Source organism: Herpailurus yagouaroundi, unplaced genomic scaffold, assembly GCF_014898765.1.
Source record: "Herpailurus yagouaroundi ecotype Mexico unplaced genomic scaffold, PumYag 191, whole genome shotgun sequence".
NCBI lineage: Eukaryota > Metazoa > Chordata > Mammalia > Carnivora > Felidae > Herpailurus > Herpailurus yagouaroundi.
In genome coordinates this window covers 19,025,304-19,051,020 of record NW_024412422.1, presented here as the reverse complement: position 1 = coordinate 19,051,020, position 25,717 = coordinate 19,025,304, and the positions used below count along the sequence as shown (strand labels likewise).

Below are 25,717 nucleotides of genomic sequence, written 5' to 3'. Positions count from 1 at the left end.
GCCCAGTCTGGGCCCCGACGCCCGCCGTGACTCCCGGCCTCCGCCTCCACTAGGGCAGCCTCAACCTCAACCCCACGACGGCCCAGAGTCCTGAGAAAGAAGCCTTCTCTGCATTTGCACGCTCTCAATTGCAGGTCGGCGCTGTCTCCGGGCCACACTGTGACACCCTCACCGCGGGAACACTAAAGATGCGCCCCCCCCCCCCCCTCGTGCGGACCAAACCTCCAAGGCCGCTGAGCCTCGGAGCTCTTCCCTCTGCATGGTGGCGGAATTCCCGCGGTGGCGGCGGGGGGACCTCCGTCCCAGGGACCAGTATCCTCTCCTTGGAAGGAGTCGTGCGAACGTGTGCCGACGACAGGACAGCTGGGGGACAGAGCCGCTCACGCGGTGGGGGGGGGGGGAGGGGAGGGCGGGTGGCGATGTTCAGCGCTCACCGAGCCGCCGCCCTGAGCAAAGCTGGGAGCCACCGTTCCCCCGTTTCGCTGGAGGGAAGGCTTCACGCAGAAAGCCGGACTGGGACGCTCGGCCAGAGATCTATCCCCGAGGCCCAGAGTTTAGATTCTTCCTCAGAGAAACCTGAGTCACAGAAGATGCCAGCCAGGTGGGTGGGCTCACATGGACTGGGCTTCTGGAAGGTCAGTCTGGGCATGCGGGGGGAGGCGGCAACGGGGGCGGTCGGGAAGCCCCTGGCCCAGCAGAACTAAGGAGGAACAAGGGTTCTGAGCCAAGGGAATAAGGGGATGACGGGTCCTGGGTGGGGACCAGAGACAGCAACCCAGGCTGGCACCAAGGTTCAGGCGCAGACGGAGGGAAGGGCGGCACCGGGGCAGAAGCCAGGAGCACAGAGGAGTGACAGGCCCAGAGGAAACGCCCTGCTGGGCACCCAGAGTTCGGAAACCCACCGGAACAGACGCTTTGTGCTGAGGCCACGGGGGCCACGTAGGTTTGGGTCTTCAGTGACCTCTGTATGTGGCGACACTGACACGTCAGCGTTTCTGTGGATTCGGACAGGTAAACACTTACGTGGTCATGTGACAGGGACACCTGTGCAAGGAGTTAGAGAAGGTGATGCAGCGGGGACGGGCCAGGGGCACGGGGGCGGCCCCCCAAGAGGACACGTCCTGGAAGCCAATGAGGGGGTCGAGGGGCCACGGGCATCGACGGGACCCAACACTGTCCACACATCGGAGACAGTGGACGCTGGAAAGGGCCCTGCGCTCCGTGAGCCAGAGACCTCTGGACACCTGGAGAAGTTTGTGCAGCTGGAAGAGAGGCTTCAGGACAGAGCGTGCAGAGGCACGGCGTCGCTCTAGGACACTCGCTGGGCGCACACCCAGGACCACAGCAGGGTCTGGAGGAGGTACCTGCACACCCACATGCTCGGCATCTTGCCGACAGGAGGGGGGAGCACCCCAAGTGTCCATCAGTGGGTGGCCGGGTAAACAAAATGTGGGGTCGCAGAAAATGCATGTTTTACGTACAGGAAAATGGAGTGCTCTTCAGCCTTAAAGGAGGAACTTCTGACACTTGCTTCCACGTAGATGGACCTTGAGGACCGACACCAGATGGAATAAACCAGTCCCAGAAGGACAGACAGCGCAGGACTCTACTTATGTGAGGTCCCTAGAGGAGTCACTTCACGGTGACAGAGAGCAGGTGGTGGGCGCTGGGGGCTGGGGTAGGGGGTAGCATTCTTGAGGGCAGAGCATCATTTTGGGAAGGTGGCAGCGTCTGGGGATGGATGGGGATGGCACAACACCGTCCATGTGCTAATGCCATAGACTGTGTGCTTAGAAATGGGTAAGACGGCAAGTTTTAGATTATGTCTATTTTACCACAGTTTAAAATTCTCTTAATGGTTCGTAATTGTTTGAAAAAGAGAGAGAGGCCAGGTGCCGGGGCATTCCGAGGTCAGGACTGTGGATGCAGAGGGAAGGGACGGACAGGAGAGGCCTGGGACACAGCGGTTGGCACACAGTAAGTCCTCAGTTAAGGTTGGTGGAACAGGATGGGACAGGATGGTGTGGAAAATGCTGGAAGGAAATGTCTTCAGCACAAGTACAAACGACTGAACATATGGTGAGTTCTGAAATAAATTCCTCAAAAAACACGCCGCCTGGGTGTTGAATCAACACCGAATCTCGGGACACATCCCGGCACGAGACAAGTTCGCGCTGTTTAAAGGACAGAGCACATGTGTGTCCCATCGCACCTGCCATTCGTACCCACTGACAGCAGGGAAGAGAATGCGACGGAGTCCCAGTTACGACACAGCGGGACCAAGAACTCATCACTGAAAAACCGCGCAGAAATGGCCCCCCCGCCCTCAGCTCCGAAGCATGGTTCCCACGGAGAACACACTGATGGCACCATCAAGACACACATCCCCCTCCTCCAAGAACGACTTTGTTTTTAATGTTAATTTTTGAGAGAGAGAGAGAGAGAGAGAGAGAGAGCGCGCGCATGAGCACACGTGCATACGGGGGAAGGTGCACGGCGAGGACAGAATATCCCAAGCAGGCTCCACGCTAACAGCACAGAGCCCAACGTCGGGCTTGATCTCACCAACTGTGAGCTCGTGACCTGAGCTGAAGTCAGATGTTCAAACGACTGAGCCCCCCAGGTGCCCCTAGAAGGACATTTACTGTAAATCAGAAACATCCATCCACACACATCTACGAAAGCTACGTCTGGTCCCAAAGGCCTTTTTCCCCAGGGTCTACACCGTGTGACCACTGAGGGACTTCCCAGAAATAGTCTCAGGAAAGGAGCTCTCGGGAGAGGAACACGCCAGCGTGGGCCAGCACCAGGGCCACCTGAGAGTCTCTCTGTGGCCCCACAGACAACCCAGTCTCCTCAGTGCAAGATCAAAGACCGGAAGGGAGAGCGGATTCGCTTTCACTCACCAGTCTGTGCCTGAGCTGGACCGTGACGAGAGGAGATCCTGACAAGTTCTGGGACAGCGTCGGCGGTGGGGACACCTCCAGGGAAATCAGGTAGCTGGCTGCAGACAGCGGGTGGGTTTTGTAATTTGCTGCCTCAGCAATCCTTGGAAGGAAATGGAAAATCATTACAGAACAGAAAAGGGGGAGGGAACGCAGCTAGAACCTGGCTCAGAATTCAACGTTAGGGCCGAAACTTTGGAGACTGAAATCTTTCTTGGGGGGAGCTTTGACTGGTCTCGCTCGGTACCCACCAGGACCCGCAGAGGAGACCTACAAGCGGGCACTACCATGTTGCAGGGAGAGTCCCGTCATCCAGGACCTGCTCTGCGAGGCTGGAGGCCGGCACCCCGGGCGACCTCACAGAGAGTCTGCTGGAAGAAGATGTGGCCCAGAGAGTGTGACGGATGGAAAGGACAAAGCTCTGGGTTTGCATCTCGGCAATCCCACTCACTCAGCTGTGTGACCCTGGGTAAGTGACTTACCTGTCTGAACTTTAACCTCCCAGCTTATAAAAAGATGGGATCGATGGTAGCGTGGCGGGCACCTGTGGTCTTGCCGCCCGGCGTGCGTTCGTTAAGGGCCCTCCGTTTCCTCCAGGTGACCACCCCCTGCCCCCCTCGTAGCCAATGTGCCCTGCTGCTGACTCCATCGGCTCAGGAGTGAGCCCTGCTGCCCAGGCCTGAACCACCCAGGGCACTGCCTCCCTCAGGCCACGGTGACTGTGCAGAGGTGGGCACATGACCCACGGGAAAGTCCAAGGAGATGTGACAAGATTCAGATGGAAAATGCTGGGTCAGAGACCCTCGGTTCTCTCGGCTACACGTCGGCCCTGAAGGAGGTGCCCTGGAAGTGGTTCAATCAGGAGAGAAGAGATGAACTGAGAGAGGAGCCCCCCACCAGGGCAGAAGTGCGATCGAGCAGAGTGACATCAACTGGACGCCGGATCGAGCTGCTCCTGAAGCCAAAATGCCCATGCGCCTTTCAGCTGACACAATCCAATGAACTACCCTCCTACTTAAGACAGTTCAAGCCAGCTTCTCTGTTTCTTACACCCCGATCGAAAGACCCCTACCTGATGTATATGATACTTGCCTCATGGAGTTATGAGGTCAAAGTGACACTCAGGGCCAAGATGGGGGCGAGGCAAGGAGCCTGGGACGCAGGTTTTAAGGAGGAGCCCACACTCAGGGCCTGGCACGCGCGGCCCCTGTACGGCCCCACGAGTGAGCGCCTCCCTGAGGTCTGCGTCCCGGGGCGCCTGCCTGCCTCACCGCGGTCCCAGCCCGCCTGCACACAGTCAGTGAGCGGCAAACGTCTGCTGCGTGGACTTTAACTCTGGAAAGCCACCCCGGAGCGCCAGAGACGTGGGGTCCCTGGGATCCCGCACGGGCCACCCGGTCACCTGCTGCTTTCTTGCCTGGTTGGGACCTTGCCTGCCTGCCACCCGCTCTCCAAAGTCTGGCGGGGGACTCTGCTACCTTCCCGTCTGCGCCCACGGAGCCGTCATCCTGACGGCCAACGCGCAGGGCGTATGGTCTTCTTCCTCCCTCGACTGAGCTCAAACCCCTCTCCCCGTCAAGCCTGCAGAAGCTTTGCTAGAAAGCGTGCAGTGGACATTCGCTCTACTGCTAGGCCCCCATCCCTGGCCCCCTGCCAGCGTCACAGTCACGTCACCTGACGGGCTCAAGCCCTCCACACACACGTACAACTTTCTTCTTGCTGAACCGCGAGGAAGCACGCCATGACTCTCCTCCCCCTAAACGCTCTAGCAAGCCCCTTCTAAGCGCGGAGTCAGCCTCCTCCGTAGCGAGGCCCAGTCACCACACTGGGAAGCCAGACACTGATTCGCTAACACGATGCGACGCCTGGTCCCCGCCTGTGCCTCTCGGCTGTTTCGTCCCAACGAGGCCTGTGCGTTCGCCAGGGAGCGCCGCTCCGCGGGGCCCTGAACTCTGGGACGGTCCCCACGGTTCTTCCTCTTTCGTGGACATCCAGCAGTGCAAACCGCTGTTTGCAAAACGGCCCTTACTTTAGATCTGTGGACGGTTTCCTCGCGTGGGGCTTCAGGCCACGCACCCGGGGCAGGATCACTCCACGGGCCACGTCAACTCCCTCCATGGCGTCGCACCGGGGGGACACAGGATATCACGCCCCAGTGCTGACCATATTGAGAGTGACCAGCTGGCTGAAGTGGCACCTGACAGCCGTCTCCAGCCTCAGGTACCCTGCTCACTTGGTGAACTAACGAGTACCCTTGGGGCGGCAGGGAACGACCCCGTTCCACGACTGCCCCTCACCCGATGGTGTTAACACCCACTGACGACGTTGCCCCCATCAGCGACTACGTGCAGGGCGGCGTCTTTCCGATTCTGTCATTCCTCCCGCGTTGACCGGGTGGCGTTACTCTACAAGAAGAACGCGCGCGGACACTTAAGTAAGCCGCAGCCCCCGGGAGCTTCTCCTGCAGCACACGTGACTCCGTCAACAAGACGCGGAGACCTAGAGACCCGAGTCACAGCCCTGCCTCTGCCCCCGGCAGCCTTAACATCCCGGAGAGGGCCCAGGTCTCCACCTGCGGAGGGGGAGCGGAGACGCTGTGCCCAGCGCGGATCCCCAGCCCCGCTCTGAGGGACACGGCCGTCCCAGGTGCTTGCCCGGCACAGCACGGCCCTTGGGAAGAGCAGAGCGGTCCTCATCACGAGGGGGCACGTGACGCTCCAAGGACCCTCCGTGTCCAGGGGGCCCAGCAGGGGCCGGCCACGTGCCCCCAGGACCCGTGCACAGTGAGACGCCGCCCCTGCCAGTGGCTGCCGGGGCCCCTGCAGCAGCCCGCCCAGGGCGTGGCCGTGGATGTGATGACCCCGTGCCAGCCTGACCCCCAGCTTCATGCCCTAGACTCGCGTGCTGGTCCCACCCTGCCCCCAAGGGCGACTGAGAGAACGTCACGACCCCACCGCCCCTTCCCTTCTTACGGAAACCTTCCGTGTACGGAGGCCCCATGCAGAACGCTAGGGGAAGGGGCCCGGCTGTGGAGCCAAGCAGGCAGCTGGCTCTACTGGTCTAACCCTAACCGGGCGCGGGATTTCAGAATTCTCTTCCAGTCACTGTGGCGAGGACGTCCAATCCTCTTATCGAGTGATTACAGATCTCGTTAAGCAAGCACTTACAGGTGTCGTTAGGAGCAGTGCACTTTGTTTAAACAATTAACTCACTTAGCGCTCAAGGCAGCCTCACACGTCAGTACTGTCCCCACCCCTACTCTAGAGAGGACAACACGGAGACGGCCAGGCATCTGCCCAGTTCACGCAGCCGGTGAGGGCCCCGCCGGGAGAAGAGAGCCGGGAGCCCAGCACCGACTCTGTGCTGCCATCCACGACGCTGCCGGTGACTTCCGTCCCGCCCTGATGCCGCAGGACAGACCGCACGTATGGGGGCTGTACTTGAGCAGCTATTTCAGCGACTTAGTTTCCCAGGTTAATGTCGCCAACAAGAAGACACTTTTGCACCTTCACCCGGGTTGAAGATCCCACACGTGAAAAACACGTTCTCATCACTGCAAGACGTTTGGACTTTTGGAGAGCAGCGTGCTTTTGGGGCCGACAGCTTCCGGCAGCCGGCGCGAATTACTGCTAAGGGGCAGGGGGCCGTGGGGGGAGGGGAACCGCCCGGTGTGCGAGTCTCAGAGCCCACGACTCTCAGAGACCAGAGGAACTGACCGCGGGGGGCCAGATCACGCCAGCGTGGGTTCTGAGGCGTCCGAGAGTCCTCCCTGGGGGCAGCCGGGGTGGTGAGGGCAGCAGGGCGCTAAAGGCTGAAGGCCCCGAACGTCCCACCTGCAGGCTTCAGGCAGAGCCTTGGCCCACCCCCCACCCCAACGCGGGGCAGGACAAACACAGCCTCGTCCCCCATCTGCTGCTGCCAGCACTGACAGAACCGTCTAGCAGGGGTGTGCAAACACAGGCCCGGGCGGCTGCCTGCTCCTATAAATAAAGCTTTATCGGCACACAGCCGCTTCCACTGCTTTCCGCGTCGTCTGAGGCTGCTTTCACACTTCCAGCGCAGACGAGTAGTTGTGAGGGAGACAGTATGGCCCGTAAAGACAAAAATATTTACTATCTGGCCCTTTATGAAAAAGCCTGCTGGCACCTGGCTGGGGTCATGATTCGACTCGGTCACGGCAAACCGTCCCCTGAAACGCGCGTACACGCCGGTGTCCGTAAAAAGCAGTTCCACCTTTTCTTTCCTCTGCCAGTCTGAGGCAGGAGGAAGGTGTGGATGGGGGTCCAGATGCCGCTCTCCCTGCACGCCCTTACCCTTGGCCCCCATGGCTCCGCCTCAGGAACCCACAGCTCCTGCTTTGCGACGACAAATCCGCTTCAGCCTGAACGTTCAGCTACAAGAGCTGCAGATTAGGGCGGCCAGGGAAGGGCCCGTTTTTCATTCATAATCTTGGGATTGGAGAAGTGTCCCCCCAAAGAGGTGGGAGGGCATCTTTTTGAGAAAAGGCGGTGGCATTTTCCTCTGACGGCTCTCCTGAAGAATTCTGGAAATCACACGCAAAGAGTGGCAGGGCCCCTTTCCTTAGTTACAAGGAAACCTGTCCAAGCGCAGGCCTTCCCGGGGTGATGGGTCCCAGGTCCAGAGCAGAATCGTGGCTGTCTCCTTCCCTAGGCCACCCTCTCCCCAAAGGCTGCATCCCTCCAGGCGGTGGGAAGGAGCGGTACTGGGAGACGGGACGCCGGGGCTCAGCCACCCGTGTTCCCACAAGGTCTTCATCCCCCACCCTTTATCCGGACGCAGTTCAAATAGCCTGCTCCCCATTACCGAGGGGTCCACACAGCCGGCATCCACACAGCCCCAATACCGAGGGGTCCACACCACCGGCTCCAGCGCCAGCATCCGCAGCCCACCCTGCAGGGCAGGGCAGCAGAGGGGGCCTGCAGCTTCCCGGGCAGGGGGGAAGCTGGGGGGCAAGAGAGCCAAGTGGAGCCTCACCAAGCCGGGGTGAGGGCAACCCTATGAAAGGGGAGGCACGGACCCTCCCCTCCCCTCCCCTCTCGGAGGAATCAGCCTCTCCCTGTGGTCTGAGAGGGCTGACCCACCCCCACGTGAGCAGACACCGCCAGCTAGACAGCAGGATGCTCTGACCCCCCCATGAGTGGAAGGGCCAAAAGGGGGCAGGACCCAAACGGGCCAATCACTGCTCTCCCTGTGTTTCCACAGGGTCATGTGAACAGACCTAACCAATGAGAGAGCAGGATGCTCCGGCCACCATGAAGGGGGCAGCCAAGAGGGGCACATGACCCAAATGGACCAATCACAGCCCTCCCTGAGTCCACGAGCACATTCTGGAAAGGCTCCACTCCTTCGGAGACCTCAAGACCCAGAGGTGGACGGGCAGTCCCTGAGCTACCGGAGCCCACCATGCTTCTATGTAGAGGCCTCCCTGGACGTGAGCCAACACAAAAGTGAGCACAGACAGGACACGGAGAGATCAGATCGCAAGGCATCCCCTGGGTCCCTGGATCTAACTGTGCCTGAAGCCTCCTTAGTCTCATGAGCCCCCAGTCTCCCCACCTTCCACCTAAGCCAACGTATCTAATACACCCTGACTGCTGGAGACATGTGCCGCTGTCCTCCCACTCTACAGAAGTGGCGGCTGAGGCTCAGGCAGTTGGGTCACTCGCCCACAGTCACGCAGGTCCTTCCAGACAGGGCAGATATGGTCACCTGACTGCTGCACTCTCAGGCTGCCCACCCAGGGTCCTCCAAGGCTATATTGTATATGCCTGTGATGGCAGGGAAGTGGGGGTGTCACAGCCACCCAGCAAACAAGCACACACACACCCACTGCCCTCTCCGTACCATGTGACCCTGAGGGACTCACTTGGTCTTGGCTGGCCAGATGTTGTCCAGGTAATTGTGCATCGTGTGGTAGAGAAGGCCCACGATGGTGGTCCAGGCTGGGGAAAAGCAGAGGGTCACAGACACCCGTCAATCTTCCTGGTGACAAAGCCCCCAGCCAAACCCACTTGCCCAGCAATGCACGGTGCAGACCCTCACACCCAAAACCCCAGGGGCAGCTCCTGGGGAGGGGGGGAGGGAGAAAGTGAGGGACTCTCAGGGTAGAGTTTTCCATGAGTCTGAGCAGAAACTTTGTGACCCTTCAGCTGTGGATTCAACCGTGACAATGACTCCCTGCTCCTCCCCTGAGTCAACTCCAGACAGACAGATACAACAGCTCCCAGGGGGGGAGCCAGACTCGCCAGAAACGCTAGAGTTCGCGAAGGCACAGGGCCCCGCTCGAGGGGCGGTCCCGGCGCCAGCCTCCAGCTTTGCATCCTCCGGGTGAGCACGTCCTGTTCGCTGCTGGTGTATGAGGCATCTGTGGTAACACGCGTGCTTGAACGAGCCGGCAGACGCAGGGTTTACAAGCGGCAGTGACCACACACATGCCCCTCATGCCTTTCGGCTGGGTCCCACCTCTCTGCCGTACGACAGCTCTGAAGCAGGAATCATTTTTTCTGTTATTTCCCTCCACCCGCTTCACGGAGAGCGCTTGGAACGTAAGCGGTTAGCTGTCTTCCCGGGATCGTCGGGGTATTTGTGGACTCTGTTAACATTTCAGGAATGTCTTTAACGTCCTCTAAGTCTCAGCATGTGCCACGTAGAGGGGCTTTGCTCATTCAGCTCTCCAAACAATATTACGAGCCCAGTACGAATACCGGCCCCGTTTCACAGATGAGGAGACCGCGACACAGGCAGGTTCGGTAACTTGCGTAAGGCCGCACAACCCGTAAGTGGCTGAACCCGGAATTCCCGGGAATTCCAGCCACCGGTCAGCGCTCGTGACCAGTAAGTCCTGCTGCCGGTGGGAGGAGCCTTCACAGGGGACAGCATGAGGCTGCGGCCCAGCTCACTCGGCAACACTGAGGGTTTCCAGCTCATGCAGCCAGGTGTGTGAGATGAGCAAAGGTCACGTGTGCCCCTGGCGGATCAGAGCATCATCTCCAGACCTTTCTGGAGCTCCCCCCAAGTGTAGGGGGCTGTCATCTGACATCCCCGGGCACCTTTCACACAGGCAAGCAAGATGGTGGAGGGAGCGGAGGTGGGCTCCCGAGGGCTGGCGAGAGGGGACTCCTTGCTGGGGAGGGGACACCGTGATCCTACACCACCCACACTGGTCTTGGTCCCCAGTCTCTAAGGCAGAACCCTGGAAATCCCATGTCCTCTGGCCAGAGCATCAGGAGCTGAGTCAAATCCACGACTCCCCTGACACCCCGAGGGACGAGTCTGTGACGAGTCACTTTTCAAGGAGTCTGGAGGGACTGTGACTGCAGTGGAAATGGCCAGAGTTGCCTGAGCCCCTGAGACGGAAGCAGAACCCAGGCCCCCTGGGCAGACAAACCCCAAACCTAGCCCGAGGCCAGGGACAGGGGAGGGGAGATGGCCACATCTAGTCATATGCGGCTGACGTGTCTCAGTGCAGATTTGGGAGGACACAAGGCATCTTTCACGGTGGATCAGAATCGCCTCAAGAGCCTCCCCAAAATGCAGATTCCCCGCCCCTGTCCCAAGTCCCAGTTCACGAGGCTGGAGGGCACTGGGAATCAGCATTCTGAGTGAGCGTCTCGGGAGCTTCCCGCCACACCCTGAGAAGTGCCGGCCCGGAGCGCAGGAAGAGGCGAGCAGGTCTGAGGGCGGTGGCTCGCCAGGTAACAGCTGGCAACACATCTGGAAGGGCTGAGGACTGGCGGGGGCCCCCCGCCCGACCTCCCGGGCGGGCCCTGCAGCTGCACTCACCTTGGCTGCGGAAAGCCTCGTGGGGAACCTCGATGTAGCTCTGCCCCTGAGCCGGGAAGCGGTAGTGGGAGGAATTTATGGCCTCGGGTAGGAGTTTGGCCACAGAGAACTCTGAGAACAAGCCAGAGACAGGAAGCCACAGTCAGTCAGCTCCGCGGCGCAGGAAATTGGGCTGTAAAACCCCATCTGCCTCTGCTGTTTTTAAAAGAACACGCTCCCCCGGGTAGTGTAATTACCTCTAGAAAATGACGACCTGAAAAAATAAGAGTCCGGGGAAAGTAATTTCGAGCGTGGCTAACGTGTCCATCCGGCCACACGCTGTGGGGGCCCCGTGGCCTGAGGTGACCCCTCCTTCCCTCCGGGCCTCTGTCTCCATGGCTCTCAGTTACGCGATGAGCGCCCCCCCCCCCCCCCCCGTGTGGAGGGGGAGCCGCTCCTCACCACACTCTGGGGGACCCCGTGAGACACAGGAGGAGGAAGGCACCCGAGACACACACCTCCCGGCCGTCAGGCAAACGTGTCATTGCACGGAGGGAGCCATCGCGGCCGACTAACTCCCACTACAACTATCCTACGTGGCTCAACTAGGCTTCCGATCCAGAGCCCGGCTGCTGTGGTGGAGTTCAGCAATGCTCCCTAGGTAAAGACTTGTAGGAGGGAAGCGCTGCGAAGTCAGCCCGTGTGGGACGCTGCTCCGACCATCCCGGAGAGACAGATTTAGGCCAAGCCTCCAGCTGGCCCTCGGAAACCCGATTCTGCACCTTTTATTTCACAGGCACTCAAAGAAGCCGCGGCTTTTCGACTCCGTTCCGAGCACAGACGACCGAGCACAAGATCAGGCTGGTCCCCCAGTCGCCATCAAATGCTTACGTAGCTTTGCCTCCGCATCGTGGCTGAGCACGTATGCCCCGATCTCACTCTCCCCCCAAAGTGTAATTCTGTGTAAGGGCGACCCAGTTCAGAAAAGCAGCGAGGTCCGTCTGGGCTGATGGGCGTGGTGCTCCATCTGTGTGCATGTGTGTGCCCACCTGCACGTGTGTGTAAACGCTGCCTGTGCACTCGTCCCCATGCATGCATATGCTGTGCGTGCGCCTGTGCCCGCGTGTTTACACGCTGCGTGTGCACCTGCGCGCGCGCATTTGCGCACGTGTGTGCGCACCTGTGCGCTTATGTGTGCGCTGTGTGCGCGTGTGGGTGCGCACCTGCGCGGATGTGTCTGCGCCAGCGTGAGCGCGCGCAGGTGGACGCAGGGCCGTCAGCGCGAACTCCAGGGGCCAGCGTCCCTCCCGCGCCTCCCGCGCCTCTGCCCGCACCAACGGCTGCGTCCCGCCCTGGGCAAACGACTACCTGCCATGGAGGAAGAGCCGATGATGGTGACCTGGGGGTCGCTGGCGTGCACGTTGGAAGAGATGTGGCCCATGACGGTGTCGACGGTCTCTATCAAGCCCAGCACGACGGCGTTGTCCTGCAAACGACACAACGTGAAGGAACTGAGCAAATGGAACGGGCACAACTGCCCTCCCCAGACGCACTCGCCGAGCTCGCGGGGTCCGGCTCCGCACTGGCGCCGCCGGTGCCCCTCCCCCTCCAAAGGTAGAGCGCCACGCGTCTGCGGAGGCCACGGTGGGCGACGCCTGACCTCTCCATGACCAGATGGGAAGAGGCCGTGCCACTATCCCTCTCACAGGCAAACGCCCCACCGAGCCCGCGGAACACAGTCCCCCGGGCCACCCAAGCCATTGGCTCCAAGGCTTAGCCCCAGGTGACAGAGACCCAGTCCCAGCTGCACCCTGAAGTCACCAGGAACTTCAGCCAATCTCTGACCGGCCCTGCCATGCCCCGTTCTGTTTGCCGCGGAAGGGGCTAACTGGCCCCAAGTCCCCTCCAGGACAAGGACACCAGCGGCTTCACCCCATTCTACATGCAGGGGACGGACGCCAGCTCCCCAGATCCTCTCTGCATGACCTTCCTGGTGCACCCCTTCCCTCCAAGGGCCCTCTCCACTTACTCTGCATCCCCCAAGCAGAGAGGATCCTAGTGGTCACTGCCCCCAAGAAGGCAGGGGTCCCTCCTGGTCACCCCGTATCTCTGCAGACAGCCCACCTTGGGCTGACTGTCCCTCATCGTGAGACACTCATCTACCAGGGACAGGGCCTCTCAGCCACCCAGGCACGCAGTGGCTGTTCCCATCTACCATCATGCCCCTCTCTCCTTCCCGCCTTTCTGAAAACCATCTGTCAGCTAAGCGTCCTTAGCATTCTCTCACAAACACACGCTCCATGGGAATCTAATGAGGTGGAAATAGAACAGGGAGGCCAATTTTAGACATTTTCTTTCAGGCCTGTGGCCTGGTTTCAATCAGCTAAGCCCGGTGGAGCACATGGAGATCTGTGTTTCTGGCCGGCAGTTCTGTTGGGCAGTGGCTGATTCGTACCTTCTCTCTAAGGAACAGTCGAGCCTGCCTAAGCCTGAATGGTTTCATGATCATTTCTGTTCTGTGGCGGAGCATTCAAAAAAAGTCACTTTAAAATGATGCTGAGAAAATAGGCCTACTCAGGTCCTCCGCTGGCCATGTTCCCAGGCTTTCCCAGGCTGCCGCCCTGTACAGAGCCACCCCCGGAGGTCATGAACTCTAGACGGCTGTGCCTTTTAGAAAAGGTTTCTAGGTAAGATTATCCCAATCTTAAATTCAGGATCCTTTTTCGCCCCTCCCTTTGCCAGGGTTAAATCCAATCTCATTCTGTTTGAAACTGTTCAAATAAAAAGTTCATCAAATGTAAATCCTGTAGCAATCTCATTAATAACATTTCTGCCACCAACCGGCAAATATTTTTTTAACATTATAGGGGTTCAGGAGAATAAGCACTTTAATATTAGACCGGTGTGCGTATGGCCCTGCTAAGCAGTTATGCGTCCCCCACCCCGCCAGGCAACCTTGTAGGTCCCATGTCAAGACCACAACATAAGAAAATGGACAGAGCCAGGACCCCAGGTCACTGGACTGAGAAAGGGCTCCTGAGACCCACTTCACACTTTGCATCAGTGAAAAGTTTCACCTGTGCTCTGCCACTGAGATGCAGGGGCCTCTTTGTTACTGCAGCACAGCCTCACCTAGCCTGACTGATCTAGCTACTGTTGCTGGAAACTGCCCTGGACATAGTTAAGGACAGCCAGATTAAATCACGCATACAGAGTATTTGTGGAATATATACACGTGAGCAAAACGTAAACTAGATGGAAAGGGACGTATGCAAGAGTGCTCAGGGTCACGGTGTGCCATAAGACTTCAGGTGACTGTTCTTTTATATATTTCTTACCATCTGCAGTTTCTACCTTCTCTACAGCTTATTAACTTGTTTTATCAAGCAGTAAAGTCAATGACATTACTTTTAAAAAGAAAAAACAGTATTCCATTCTCTATCTGCTGTTCAGAGAAAAAAAAGAAGCTTTTTTGGTTCTTACACTTATCACGAAGTACATATTGCCACGTGTTCCACTTTTTTCACATAAGCTAGTGACCTTTAAGCGTAAAACGTGTTTTTATTACCATTCGAGAAGAAAGTGATGGTAAAAAATTTATCATTAAAAAATGATAAACGTCAACCAAGTATGCAGTCCTCATGGAGAACTGCAACCCCCTCCCTGCTCGGTGTGGAGGACAGTGGCATGTTATTGACACACAACCCTTAAGCCATACAGAAGACAAGGCACTTTAAATCAGTTGTATATCTGGTCTGAGCTCTAATGTCCCAGATTGCGGGACGGAGGGATGCATCATTTCTCTTAGAGATGTGAATTGGGCCACAATTATACCACTTCTAGGAAGACACGGCAGTTCCCAAAGCATGTACGTTTTGAAGCTCAAATGTTTTTTGTCCTACCTCTGACACATCAATCCAACTGGGCAGTTGAAGAACCTCTCCCATGGTTTTTAAGAAAACCTAAAGGCAGACAAAATGACACTGCTTAGCACGTATCTTAGAATTTATAATCTAGAACAGGAGTTGGCACTTTTTTTTTTTTTTAAACCCACCTAGTAAAGCGGTTAGGCTTTGAGTATAATTTTGTCACAAACACTCAACCCTGCCATTGTAGTGCAAATGCGGCCACGGACAACACAGAACTGAAGGAGCACGTTCCAATAAAACTTGATTAGCAAAACAAGCAACAGACCATATTTGGCCCAAGGGCTACAATTTGCCGACTCCTACTCTAGCGCAGTTTGGTGGAATAAACATATAATGCAAGCCACGTTTCAAACTTTAAGTTTTCTAGTAGCCATATTTTAAAAAGTTAAAAGGCAACAGTCGAAATTAATTTTCAGAATATATTTTACTTAGTCCTATACCTATATACCTAACATAGCACTTCAACACGCGCTCAACATAAAAATTATCAATTTAATATTTCACACTCTTTTCTTTGTCCTAAGTTTTAGAAATCCAGGCCATATTTTACATTTAGGGCACATCTCAATTTGAATTAGCCACAGCTCAAGTACTCCACAGCCAGATACGGCTAACGGTGTCCTTATCACCCAGCACAGGAAATGATTTTTTCTCATTTTCCCTCTCCCAGGGCTAGCCAGTGAGAAGCCAGGGCATCATGGAAAACTGGATAATGGACGCCAAGGGTTTTTACTTCTCACCCAATCAGAGATGGGTGGGGTTTGGAGTAAATCTGCAGGATTCGTCTGCGGGACGCCCAGGCAGGTCTCTCCGCCGGGGCCCACACCAGAGGTCCCAAACCGAGAGCCCACAGGCTGAACCCGCCTCACAAATCCGCAAATAACTGCTTTCAAATGTCCGTTAGCTGTCCACTTCTTAAAAATTGGATTATTTTCCACTTGAAGGATCCAGGCATGCGGCTTCCCTTGCAAAATAAGAGGCTGCCCTACAGATGAAACTCCGGTGGATCCGAGGCTGCGGCCACCCCCTGCAGGTGAACCGCTGCCTCTACTCCTCCCTCGGTCGACCAGGGCCGAGTTTGCAATCTCCCACCCTGTCAGGAGGCCCGGAGAGGGAGGCGCAGGGAAAGAGGAAATCACCAAGCTTCAAAATGACCTGTGGTAAACCTGCATTGGATTCCACATTCCAACACAAACATACCCTGGAGGCTACCGCCCACCCACCACGTACCCGCGCCCCTGGGAAACCTTCCTTCCACCCCAGGGCTCCTGCCTGGAGCGGGTGGGCGGGGGCCTGGAAGTGCGCAAGTACAGCGCCTTGCTCCCGCCTCCATCTCCTTATGATTGGCTGAGCCATCACGCCCCGCCTGCTCCCCTTGGCCAGCGACTGGCCAGGTGGTGGTCATGTGACCGAGTTCTGCCCAATGAGCTGTGAAGGGAGATCCGAACGGGGAACCCTGGGAAAGCATTTCCGGCTCCCTCCCGGAGGCGGTCGGCCACACGTGGGGTGTGGCGCTACCCCGACAGCCGGTCGAAAACACGGCGGAGTGTGTGGAGAACTGCGCTGTCGCCAGGAGCCCTGGTGTGCGGGAAGACCGAAGCGCTGGAGCCCAGGTGGTGCACTCCTTCGCCCCTGTGTGGAAGTAAGCCCTTCGTGCTGCTGCTAGTCCCCGGCGGCCAGAGCCACTCCCGCAAGGAGGCGGATGAAGCGGAATGGCCTCTCCGCGCTGGCAGAGACGCCGAGGCTGGCAGAAGGTGGGCGCCTGGCCAGGGACACGGGGCAGGGGCCAGGACCCCGGAACCCAGCACGCCAAAGATGTCAGCACTCACCCCTCCCCCCCTTAAGGACGCCCGGGTGTCCCAAGTTCCTCCATGTCCGTCTGCAGCCAGCGGGTCAGGGAGGACGAAGAACTCTAACTGAGCGCTCACCTGTGCCAGACTCTGTTCTCCGCTCGCACGAGCCCACCTGGGTCCCCCAAGCCGAGTATCCTGTTGTTGCCCCCATATCGTAAATGAGCAGCGTGACCAAGGGCACTGGGCAAGCAGCCGTGGAGGGAAATTCAACCCTGCTGTCAGCCCTCTGCACCCTGCTCGGGACCCTTACGCTGCACTCTCCCCAGGGAAACCCACTCGGCCGAGAGCCCTGGTGCTGAGATCAAGTTAAGTCCGCAAGAGCCAGGGATCGGCCCCTACCTTGATCTGCAGAGTAAAGCACCTTGATTCCATCCCATAAATGGCACCTAACTTTAGGTAACTTTGGCAATTCCCACCGACGTGCACGTCACAGCACTGGGGGTCACGCTGTGTGCACACCAGGGCTACGTCTGCCCGAGACCCAACCCCACCCTTCACCTGTTGCCAAGGGAGGCAGCCGGGTAGCACACCCAGATGGTCAGCCGCCAGGTGGATGCGGACCTGGGGACAGGAGGTGAAGAGCTGAGTCTGAGCTGAGGGAGGCCCCAGCGTGCTGGGCAGAGGTGGCTGGAGGGGCCACCCCATCCGGCTGTTCACGAGAAGCCTGTAACCCAGACTTTTACGTAAAAGCTCACGACTTTTCTATGACTCTGTGCAGGTCAAACAAAACACGCCTGTGCTCCTGGATCTGGCAGTTTGCCTGCTCTGATCTGCCAGGCGCAGAAAAGAAATAGCTTTACCTTGGTGAGGTTCAGCGCTGTTTCCTGGGAGAGGGCCTTACTGGGTAAGTTGAGGGACACGTTTCGCAGGTAACTCAGTACCGTTCCTGGGCTTTGGAGGTTTTTTCTCTTCTCCGTCAAGTCGGTTATGATAGGATGGTAGGCGTTGGTGGGCAGCTAAAAGGAATGAGAGGTGTGAGTTCGGGCTGGGGATGCAAGTCCAAGAAGTTCAGCGTGTGCTCCAGGCCGCGTGCCTCGTGACGCCCCGTGACGACGGCACTCGCTCTTATCGCGTATGAGGCACTTGCGTGACTCTCTGGCACGTACTGACCACCTCGAGAAAGACGCACCTATTTGAGAGTTGAAACTAAGCACAGAGAGGCTGACCCAGAAACACATGGGAAACAACTGGAACTTGCACCCACACAAATGGTGCAAGAGTCTGCGCCCTCGCTGTCCCCTTAAAGCTCCCGAGTAAGGTAAGTAGCACGATTACAAATACTGCTTCCAGAGGGGGACGTTTCTGAGTGGACTGATCTCTCCTCAGACGACGGGACAAGGGGCACAAACAGAAGGCATGCATCCACGCACAGCCCCCTGCTCTCCGCTCGCTGTGCCGCCTGCCCAGGAGCCGGTCTCTGTGTTTGTGTCCCCGGACGTCTGGTTTACTTCCTTTCGACCCCTCTGGCCACAGGCCACAAGAAGCGGAGGACTTTCCCTTCAGTCAGCTGAGCATCCAGAGTTAGTGCCAAAGTTAGCTTCTCCTCCAGGGATGATTCCTCCCCAGACACTACACCGCCAACAAGAGAGAGCCAGACTGTCTGATGGAATTCAGCCCTGGCATACAGTCTAAGCCCAAAGGCTCTCAGCAAGAGGGGACCGAGATCGATGTGCATGCTCACCACAGTGTTGGCTGGGGGTGTCATGAAGAAGCTTGGCGGCGTCGAAGACAACACAGCGTGCTTTCCTGGGGGGAAAAAAAACAATAACACTGAATTAAGGACTAAACCGTGGTCACTCTTCCAGCCTAAGAAAGGCCTGCCTTTATTCAAAACTCTCCAGCTTCAGACCCGTCTAAGACAGCCTGAGAATGCTGAGCAGGAATGCTGTTGCACAGATACAGGGCTAATAAATTAGCTTAATGGGTAGACGGTATGGATTTTCCCAGGTCACATTACTTTTCTATCTATATTTCAAATCACTTTTGAACACCCTCACGCAAGTCGTCACATAAAAAGATGATTTTATGTAAGCTTTTACCGATCTCAGATAAATAAAGAACCAAAAGAAACGGCCTTCAGTTACACCTGGACTAGTTGGAGATAGAATACAGAGTGCTGCTAATCTCTGGGCGGAGACAGACCATCCCTCCCAGACAGAAGAAGCAAGACAGACAAAGTGGTGGGGCACACTGTCCTCCTGAGTCCTTTCAACCCTGAGGATTCCGGTTATTCTTTTCCATTTGGTTAATTACAAATAACGAAGACATCTAACACCAAAGATAAGCCATATTCACTCTTCTCTTCCTCTTCGCCACCAGCTATTTCGAATCTTAGCATTTCCCGGTAAGAACACAGACTAACTAGATGCTCTACCTCATTTTCGGAAAAATCCCTCCAGGTTGCTTGAAGTGATCTAAGGAAATGACCTCACCACCCCTAGTTAGCTCCAGTAGTAACCAGCCTCTCGGGTTATGTGGGGCCCGGTAGCTGGGGGACAAGACGCCGAAGGGGAGACTCTGCCCAGAGGACTAGAGACCCAAACGCTAGGTTCTCCAAGTCAGAGTGACATTCATTCCTCAAATGCCAAGTAGTTACAGAGGAGTCCCATCCAATTCACATATAACTTTTGTGAGTCCACAAAGTAAAGTGCAGGACGGTAAGGACTAACCCGGCAACCCTGCCCGTCGTCACCGTCGATGACCCTGCAAGGCTACGAGAAGAAATGAGAATCTTTCGTGTCCTCTGTGAGTCCCGGGTCCCAAGGGGCTCTTGTTTTGTGGGCATCGGATTGTGTGGGTGTGTTTTCAGTGTTCAAAAATACATAACTTGGAAATCGCACGACTCTGAACGCAGCCTTCTACTTCCTCTGATTTTCTGTGGAAGGGGTGGCCATCCATTGTAGCACTGGGAGCAAAGCTGACCAGGTGATGGATGATCAACCCTCTGCCTTTGTACGAATTAGGAAAAGTCACCGCATCTGGCCTGCTCTGGCTAATGGATTAGAAGGGGACACCCCCTCTGGGCCGGTCATGCAGAGAAATGCCTGCTTTGGGCTCACCCTTGGTGTGCAGATGGGGCTTTATGCAAAGACCAGGTTTTGCCTCCTCCTACAGACCAGACACAGCAGGGCCCTGGCCTGGCCTGAGAGCAGGCTGGACCTCAGCCCAGATGTCTGTCTTCACACAGCTGGCATGACCCTGGCTCGGATGGACCGACTCACATGGAGCAGTCTAGGGAACTTCCAGATCATTTTCTCTGTACGTGCTTTATGTCATGTGACCTGTCTCCACAAGCAAGTCCCCAAGCCATACGGGGCCCTGATGGGTGTAGTTCTGGCTCAGCAAAGGTGCATGTGTGCACTCCTTGGGATAGGTAGGTGTTAATGCAACACCTCTCCTGAATGCCCCCCCCCCAAAATCAGATACCACCTTCACGGGGCACAGAGGGTGAGGTGACCTGAAAGGCTGTGCCATGTGTGGGGCTGATCGCCCCATTTCTGAGCCCTGGGATGTCCTGGGGACAAGGGTTTGCTGGTACAGACACAAGAACCAGAAAGAGCAACACGTCTTTCCAGTGTTATTAAAATGGTAATGTATCGAGAAAGAAGGATTTGTTTCAGGCTTTCAGTAATATAAATACAGATGACATTTTAGTCTTGGTGACATATCTCTGAATCTTAAGCTATAAAATGCAGAAGATTGATATCCTTCTTTCTTGTAAAGGACCTATATTTTGTCCTTCTGTCACTTGTGTGACAGGAATGAATTCCACTTTGTTAGTGAAGAATGAGTGTCAAAGGCCGCCGTGGACACAGACTTCCTGCACACACAGCGGCCATGCCCTGCTCTCGAGATCAGCAGCCCCAGTCATCTGCGGGGAGTCCCCTCTCCTCTGCATTTGGGACACGCCAACCCTACTGCCATGTCAAGGGTGGACTGTGACCCAGGCCTAAGGCAGTCAGCGTATCCCACACCCCCAGCCGCAGTTCTCAGCTCCTGGAAACTGGGATACACATGGATCCATCTGGTCAAATGAGACTCCTGGCCAGTCCTGCTGCAGGAGGAGACAGAAAAGAGAAGTTCATCTTCTGCGAGCATGGGGTGGAACCCTGGAGGGAACGGCAGCCATAGTGGCACCACCAGAAGGAAGCGGGGTCGAACAAAGAGATTCCCAGTGACACGTGTGAGCACCTAGAGCAAACCGGTCCTGAAGCAGATTTTCTCCTGTTGTTTCCATTGTGGGAGTTGTTTTTTTCTGTTTTTTTTTTTTAATTTCCCTTGTTGGCATAAGTCACTCAAGTTGTGTTTTCTGTCACATAATCACAGGGTCCTAACTGCTGAGGGACTCACTGTCAGAACCTGAGAGGGGGGCAGGCCTTACATTAACACCTACACCTCCCGGTCCCGACCTGCCCCTGCTGCTCTGGTGTCCATGCAGTGGCCAACCAACAAATGTTTATGAGTGACTGTCATTTTTTGGCAGATTATTTCACGTTCAAGGACCAGTACATTCCCTTGTTATCACAGTGAAAACAGAAGGGGGGAAGTAAATACTAATCGTAAATCAGCAAAAATGTTGTGAAAACCTGCCACGTGCAGGCATTGTGCTGATGCCTTACACCCGTGACACTGTGGCTCCACAGCCCCCCACCCCTGGGACATGAGTAGTACTGTTTCCATCCATTTACAAAGGAGAACACAGTGATTTGGGAAGATTAAGATACAAAAAGTCATATATTACGTGATTCCATGTGGTTGGAAGACCCAGAAGAGGGAAATCTGTAGAGACACTGGCTAAGCGGTGGCCAAGGGCTGGGAGGGGGCAATGGGGAGTGAAAGCTAGCGGGTGCTGGATTTACTTTTGGGGTGATTAGACTTTTTAAACCAGAGGGGATGGTTGCACAGCTGGTGAACATAGGAAGTACCACCAGATCATATGCCTTAAAATGGTCAAGTTTATGTTACATGAATTTTACCTCAGCCAAAAAAGTGACTTCCCATGTCCCAGAGTTCATTGTGGCTGAGTGAAGGTTTGAACCCAGGCCACCTGTCCCTGAGGGCCCATCAGAGCCTGGCATGCAGGAAGCACCTGGTAAGCATTTGTTGATCAGATGCACTAAAGGACCCGGAATGCCTGTTCCCAAAGGGTCTGTAATCATCCATCACATACACCTCCAAACCCCCTGGCGGCCAGCAGGATATTCATCTCAGTGTGTGTCCGTTAAGGTGCCAGTTTCTCCATCCTGGGGAACAGGTGTTCTAGAGAAACGGGTGTATTTATGAGGTTCATTAGGATGCCTCTCAGCCTGCGGCGCAGACGGTCCCCTCAGGAGAGCGCGGAGCGAGAAATGCTAGTGAGGGAGGCGGACGGAAGGAGCCCTGTCCTCCCAAGGACGGGCAGAGCTGGCCCGAGCCCACCCCCCACCCCTGTGCCCACTGACCAACGGCAGCTGTGAAGTACATCGCGATCTCGTCCGGGGTCAGGGCCCGTTCCCAGATGATGAACTCATCGAAAGCTCCGACCTCATAACGCTTGGTCTGGTCCTGCTCAGACCCGATCACGAGGTTGACGCTGGGCTCCCCGTAGGCATGAGACACTTTGCCGCTTGGGTCGGAGGTGCTCAGGGTCCCATTGACATAGACTTTCAGACCCTCCTTGGATTTCCATGTAAACAAGACATGAGTCCAGTAGGGACCTGGAAAGAACAAAGATCACTGTTCTGCTGATGTGGGAAGCACATGTTTCTGAGTTGTTAAATCTCTTTCGAGATGATTAGTCACTGTTAATCTTGGTGAGTCCTTCATGATCTAGATCTAACTTTTCTCAGTCCTTTGAAGCACAGAGAAGAAATTGTCCCCATCCCCAAAATTCCAGAAGCAGTCCAGAGAGACCCTATGCTATTTTAAATTAGATCCTTTGCTATTTTAAAATAAAATGAAATAATAGCTAATGGGGGTAACTTGTTCAAAAAAACAATTCTTTTTCTTCAGTCCTGCCTGTGCCATCATAGTGCAGGTCAATAAAACCCGTTGGACAATAAAACCTATCTGAGGGCCTGATTCAGCCCAGGGCGGTTGGCATCCACCTCTGCTCTGATATGGTACACGTAACACTAATAAACATGGTGGTATCACGGTAGTCAGGGCCACCCTCTGGGCTCATTCTCTCTGGCCCGAGAACCACAGTGACCCAATAAGAAGAATCTTCATCAGACATTGGTGGTGGCTTGCCCCACGAAGGGCCCAGCTTGGTTTTGCAAGTGATGTGTTATCTCATGGGCTTACTTCCGGAAGGAATAAGGCAGCCCGTTAAAGGACATGTATCATCTTGAGCCCGGCATCATCTTAAATCATCCAGCAATAAGCCGTTGGGACTTCATCAAAATAAACCCTTCAGCACAGCGAGGGAAACAGCCAACAAAACTAAAAGACAACCGATGGAATGGAAGAAGATATTTGCAAATGACATATCTGATAAAGGGTTATTATCCAAAGTCTATAATAAACTGATACAGCTCAACACCCAAAAAACAAATTATCCAATTTAAAAGTGAGCAGTAGACACGAATAGACACTTTTCCAAAGAAGACATCCAGATGGCTAACAGATACACGGGAAGATGCTCGACATCACTCATCGGGGAAATGCAGATCAAAACCATAATGAGATACCACCTCACACCTGTCAGAATGGCTAAAATCAAAAACAAGAAGCAACAGGTGTCGGTGAGGATGTGGAGAAAAAGGAACCCTCGTGCACTGTTGGCGGGAAGGCAAACTGGTGTAGCCACTGTGGAAAACAGTGCGGAGACTCCTCAGAAAGTTAAAACTTGAACCGCCCTACAACCCAGCAATTGTACTACTGGGTATTTACCCAAAGAATACGAAAATACTATCTACAACAGCCAAATTATGGAAACAGCCCAAGCATCCACCCACTGATGAATGGATAAAGAAGTGGTATATATATTCAGCCATAAGAAAGAATGAAATCTTGCCGTTTGCAATGACGTGGATGGAGCTATTGAATATTCTGATAAGTAAGTCAGAGAAGGGCAGATACCATATGACTTCATGCATGTGTGGAATTTAAGAAACAAAACAAGCAAGGGGAAAAAAGAGAAACAGTCCAGGAAACAGACTCTTTAACTGTAGAGAACAAACTGATGGTCACCAGAGGGGAGATGCGTGATGGGGATTAAAGAGTACATGTATCATGATGAAAAATAAAATAATTAAAATATATGTATATTATATATATTCGATCACTCAGCAGTTACTTAGGACTTTCTTGCTCAGGTTGCTCAGGACTGTGCAACTTTATAATCTTGAGTCTCTGGAGAGCCCTTGGGTCCTAAATGGGTCCAAAGTGTATTGCCCTTGAATTTAAAGCAAGAGTAACAACTTTCTTCAATGAACAAATAGAGTGTACTGCCAGGCAGAAATGTTTACAATTCTCCCCCATTTCCCTGGGTGGAAAAACAGAGTTCAGTAGACTTTACCTTAAAATATGTCGAGGAAACCTACTGGGTGCCCCATACAGTGTCAGCCCCGAGGATCATGGGGATAAGGCTGTTACATAAGAACCTGACCTTGGGCAGAAGGTGATAAGAGCCAGGAACAAGGTACAGGTAGTTCCGTCTGGGGGGGGCAGGGGAGGCAGAGACTCCTGACCTGGGGTCAGAGAAAGCAAGCAGGGAGATCCTCCCAGACCTCTTTTGCAGACCACGTTCAGGCTTAGTGTGAGTGAGTGAGTGAGTGAGCACGGCTCCCCCACTCCCCTAGGTAGCCCAGCACAGAGAGGGCTCGGACACACCTGTTTGGTTCCAGGTCTTTTAGCGACTAAGACATACAGCCTCCTTTCCATGGGCCAGAAGATGCATTTTCCTGGAGGCCTTCACTCTGCCAGCCCCGTCCGTGGTTCCCTCTTAGTCCCCAGCCTGGACTGGGCTCCCCCTCAATGTCACCCCAACACTTCTGGGGCCCTGGTCACCTCTACCTTGTCCAGTGTCCACTTCAGACCCTCTGCTCCCCAAGCTTCCCCCCCCCCCACACCCCTGACTTGTGCCCACTGCACGACCCCACATCACCCCACAGAGCACAGAGAAAGCAGGAATCTCCAGACCGAGCCACACTGGCCCGCAACGCCCACCTGCAAACTCCCCCACGTCGGCAGGGCCCACCGTGCTGCTCCCCACGTGTCCCAGGGCACCCCCACCACGGCTCCAACTCCTGTCTTCCAGACCCCCCTTCCTCCCCAGTCTTCAGCCACTTTTCCAAAAAGTCTTCACATCATACTCTAAATAAACATTGCCGAGTCTATACCCACTAGAAAGAAGGAGGGGGAGGAGGCGAGGGATGATAGGGAGGAGGAGGGGGAGCAAAAGAAGAAAGAAGCAGGAGGAAGAGGAGAGGGGGGAAGGGAGGGGGAAATGGAGCAGGAGCCATGCTAAGCAGTACCGCACTTCATCTCCCCCAGCCCCACCCCGACCTTGGCCTCAGGCAGGTCAGGCCAGCACCTTCCCCCCCCAGGAAGCAGAGGCTGAGACCCGGGCATCAGGCAACCGAGGCAGGGCCCAGCTGGGGCGGGAGGGGCCCAGGCGCTCTCCAGCATCTTCCCAGGCAAGCCCTTAAAGCAGAGGCCGAGGGGTCCCTTACCTGGCGGGCTGAAGGTGGCCTCCCACGTCTTGGCGTTCTCCCGCGTGTACAGCTCCACGGAGCCCTTGCCGCCACTGGAGCAGACCTTGAACCCTTCAGAAATGACCTGTCCCCCGTATGCCGAAGGGATCGGTCTGGACTGCTCTCCGTGCGTCTTCCAGAAAAAAGAAAACGTGACCCCTGAGGGAAGGAGAGGCGCTGGGTCAGGAATGACCCCAGAAGGAAATCAGAAGCAGCTCCTTTGCGTTTGAAAAGCTCTTCTGTCCTCATCCTAGAGACAGTGCATGTTCAGTTCAGAAAATTCCGGTAACAGCAATAGGCAGTATTTAGCAAAAGCTCATTAGGTACCAGACACTTTTCCAAGAGCCTTCAGGGACTTCTCTCCTTAAATATTGTGAAAACCCTGTTACCACCTCCGTTATGAAACGAAGACACTGGGCCAGCTTGCCCAAGGTCACCCGCCATCATTAAGGTTAGATCCAAGCTCCAGCCTTGTGACCCCAGAGCCCCCAAATATAAAAGCCTGCACAATCTTCTTTTCTCTTTTTCTT

General features: G+C 55.4%; 1 protein-coding gene across 2 annotated transcripts in view; it reads right to left on the bottom strand.

The window, feature by feature from the left end:
• ADGRD1 (adhesion G protein-coupled receptor D1) overlaps window positions 1-25,717 on the bottom strand; it is a 123,067-nt gene that overhangs the window by 71,915 nt on the left and 25,435 nt on the right. For both annotated transcript variants that reach the window (XM_040444124.1, XM_040444125.1), the window contains 9 exons: window positions 25,167-25,346; window positions 21,951-22,205; window positions 18,191-18,255; window positions 17,310-17,465; window positions 14,630-14,689; window positions 12,096-12,213; window positions 10,749-10,859; window positions 8,833-8,908; window positions 2,907-3,048 (listed from right to left, as the gene is read on the bottom strand). In XM_040444124.1, coding sequence (XP_040300058.1) covers window positions 2,907-3,048; window positions 8,833-8,908; window positions 10,749-10,859; window positions 12,096-12,213; window positions 14,630-14,689; window positions 17,310-17,465; window positions 18,191-18,255; window positions 21,951-22,205; window positions 25,167-25,346 — 1,163 coding nt within the window. The remainder of the gene's footprint in view (window positions 1-2,906; window positions 3,049-8,832; window positions 8,909-10,748; window positions 10,860-12,095; window positions 12,214-14,629; window positions 14,690-17,309; window positions 17,466-18,190; window positions 18,256-21,950; window positions 22,206-25,166; window positions 25,347-25,717) is intronic.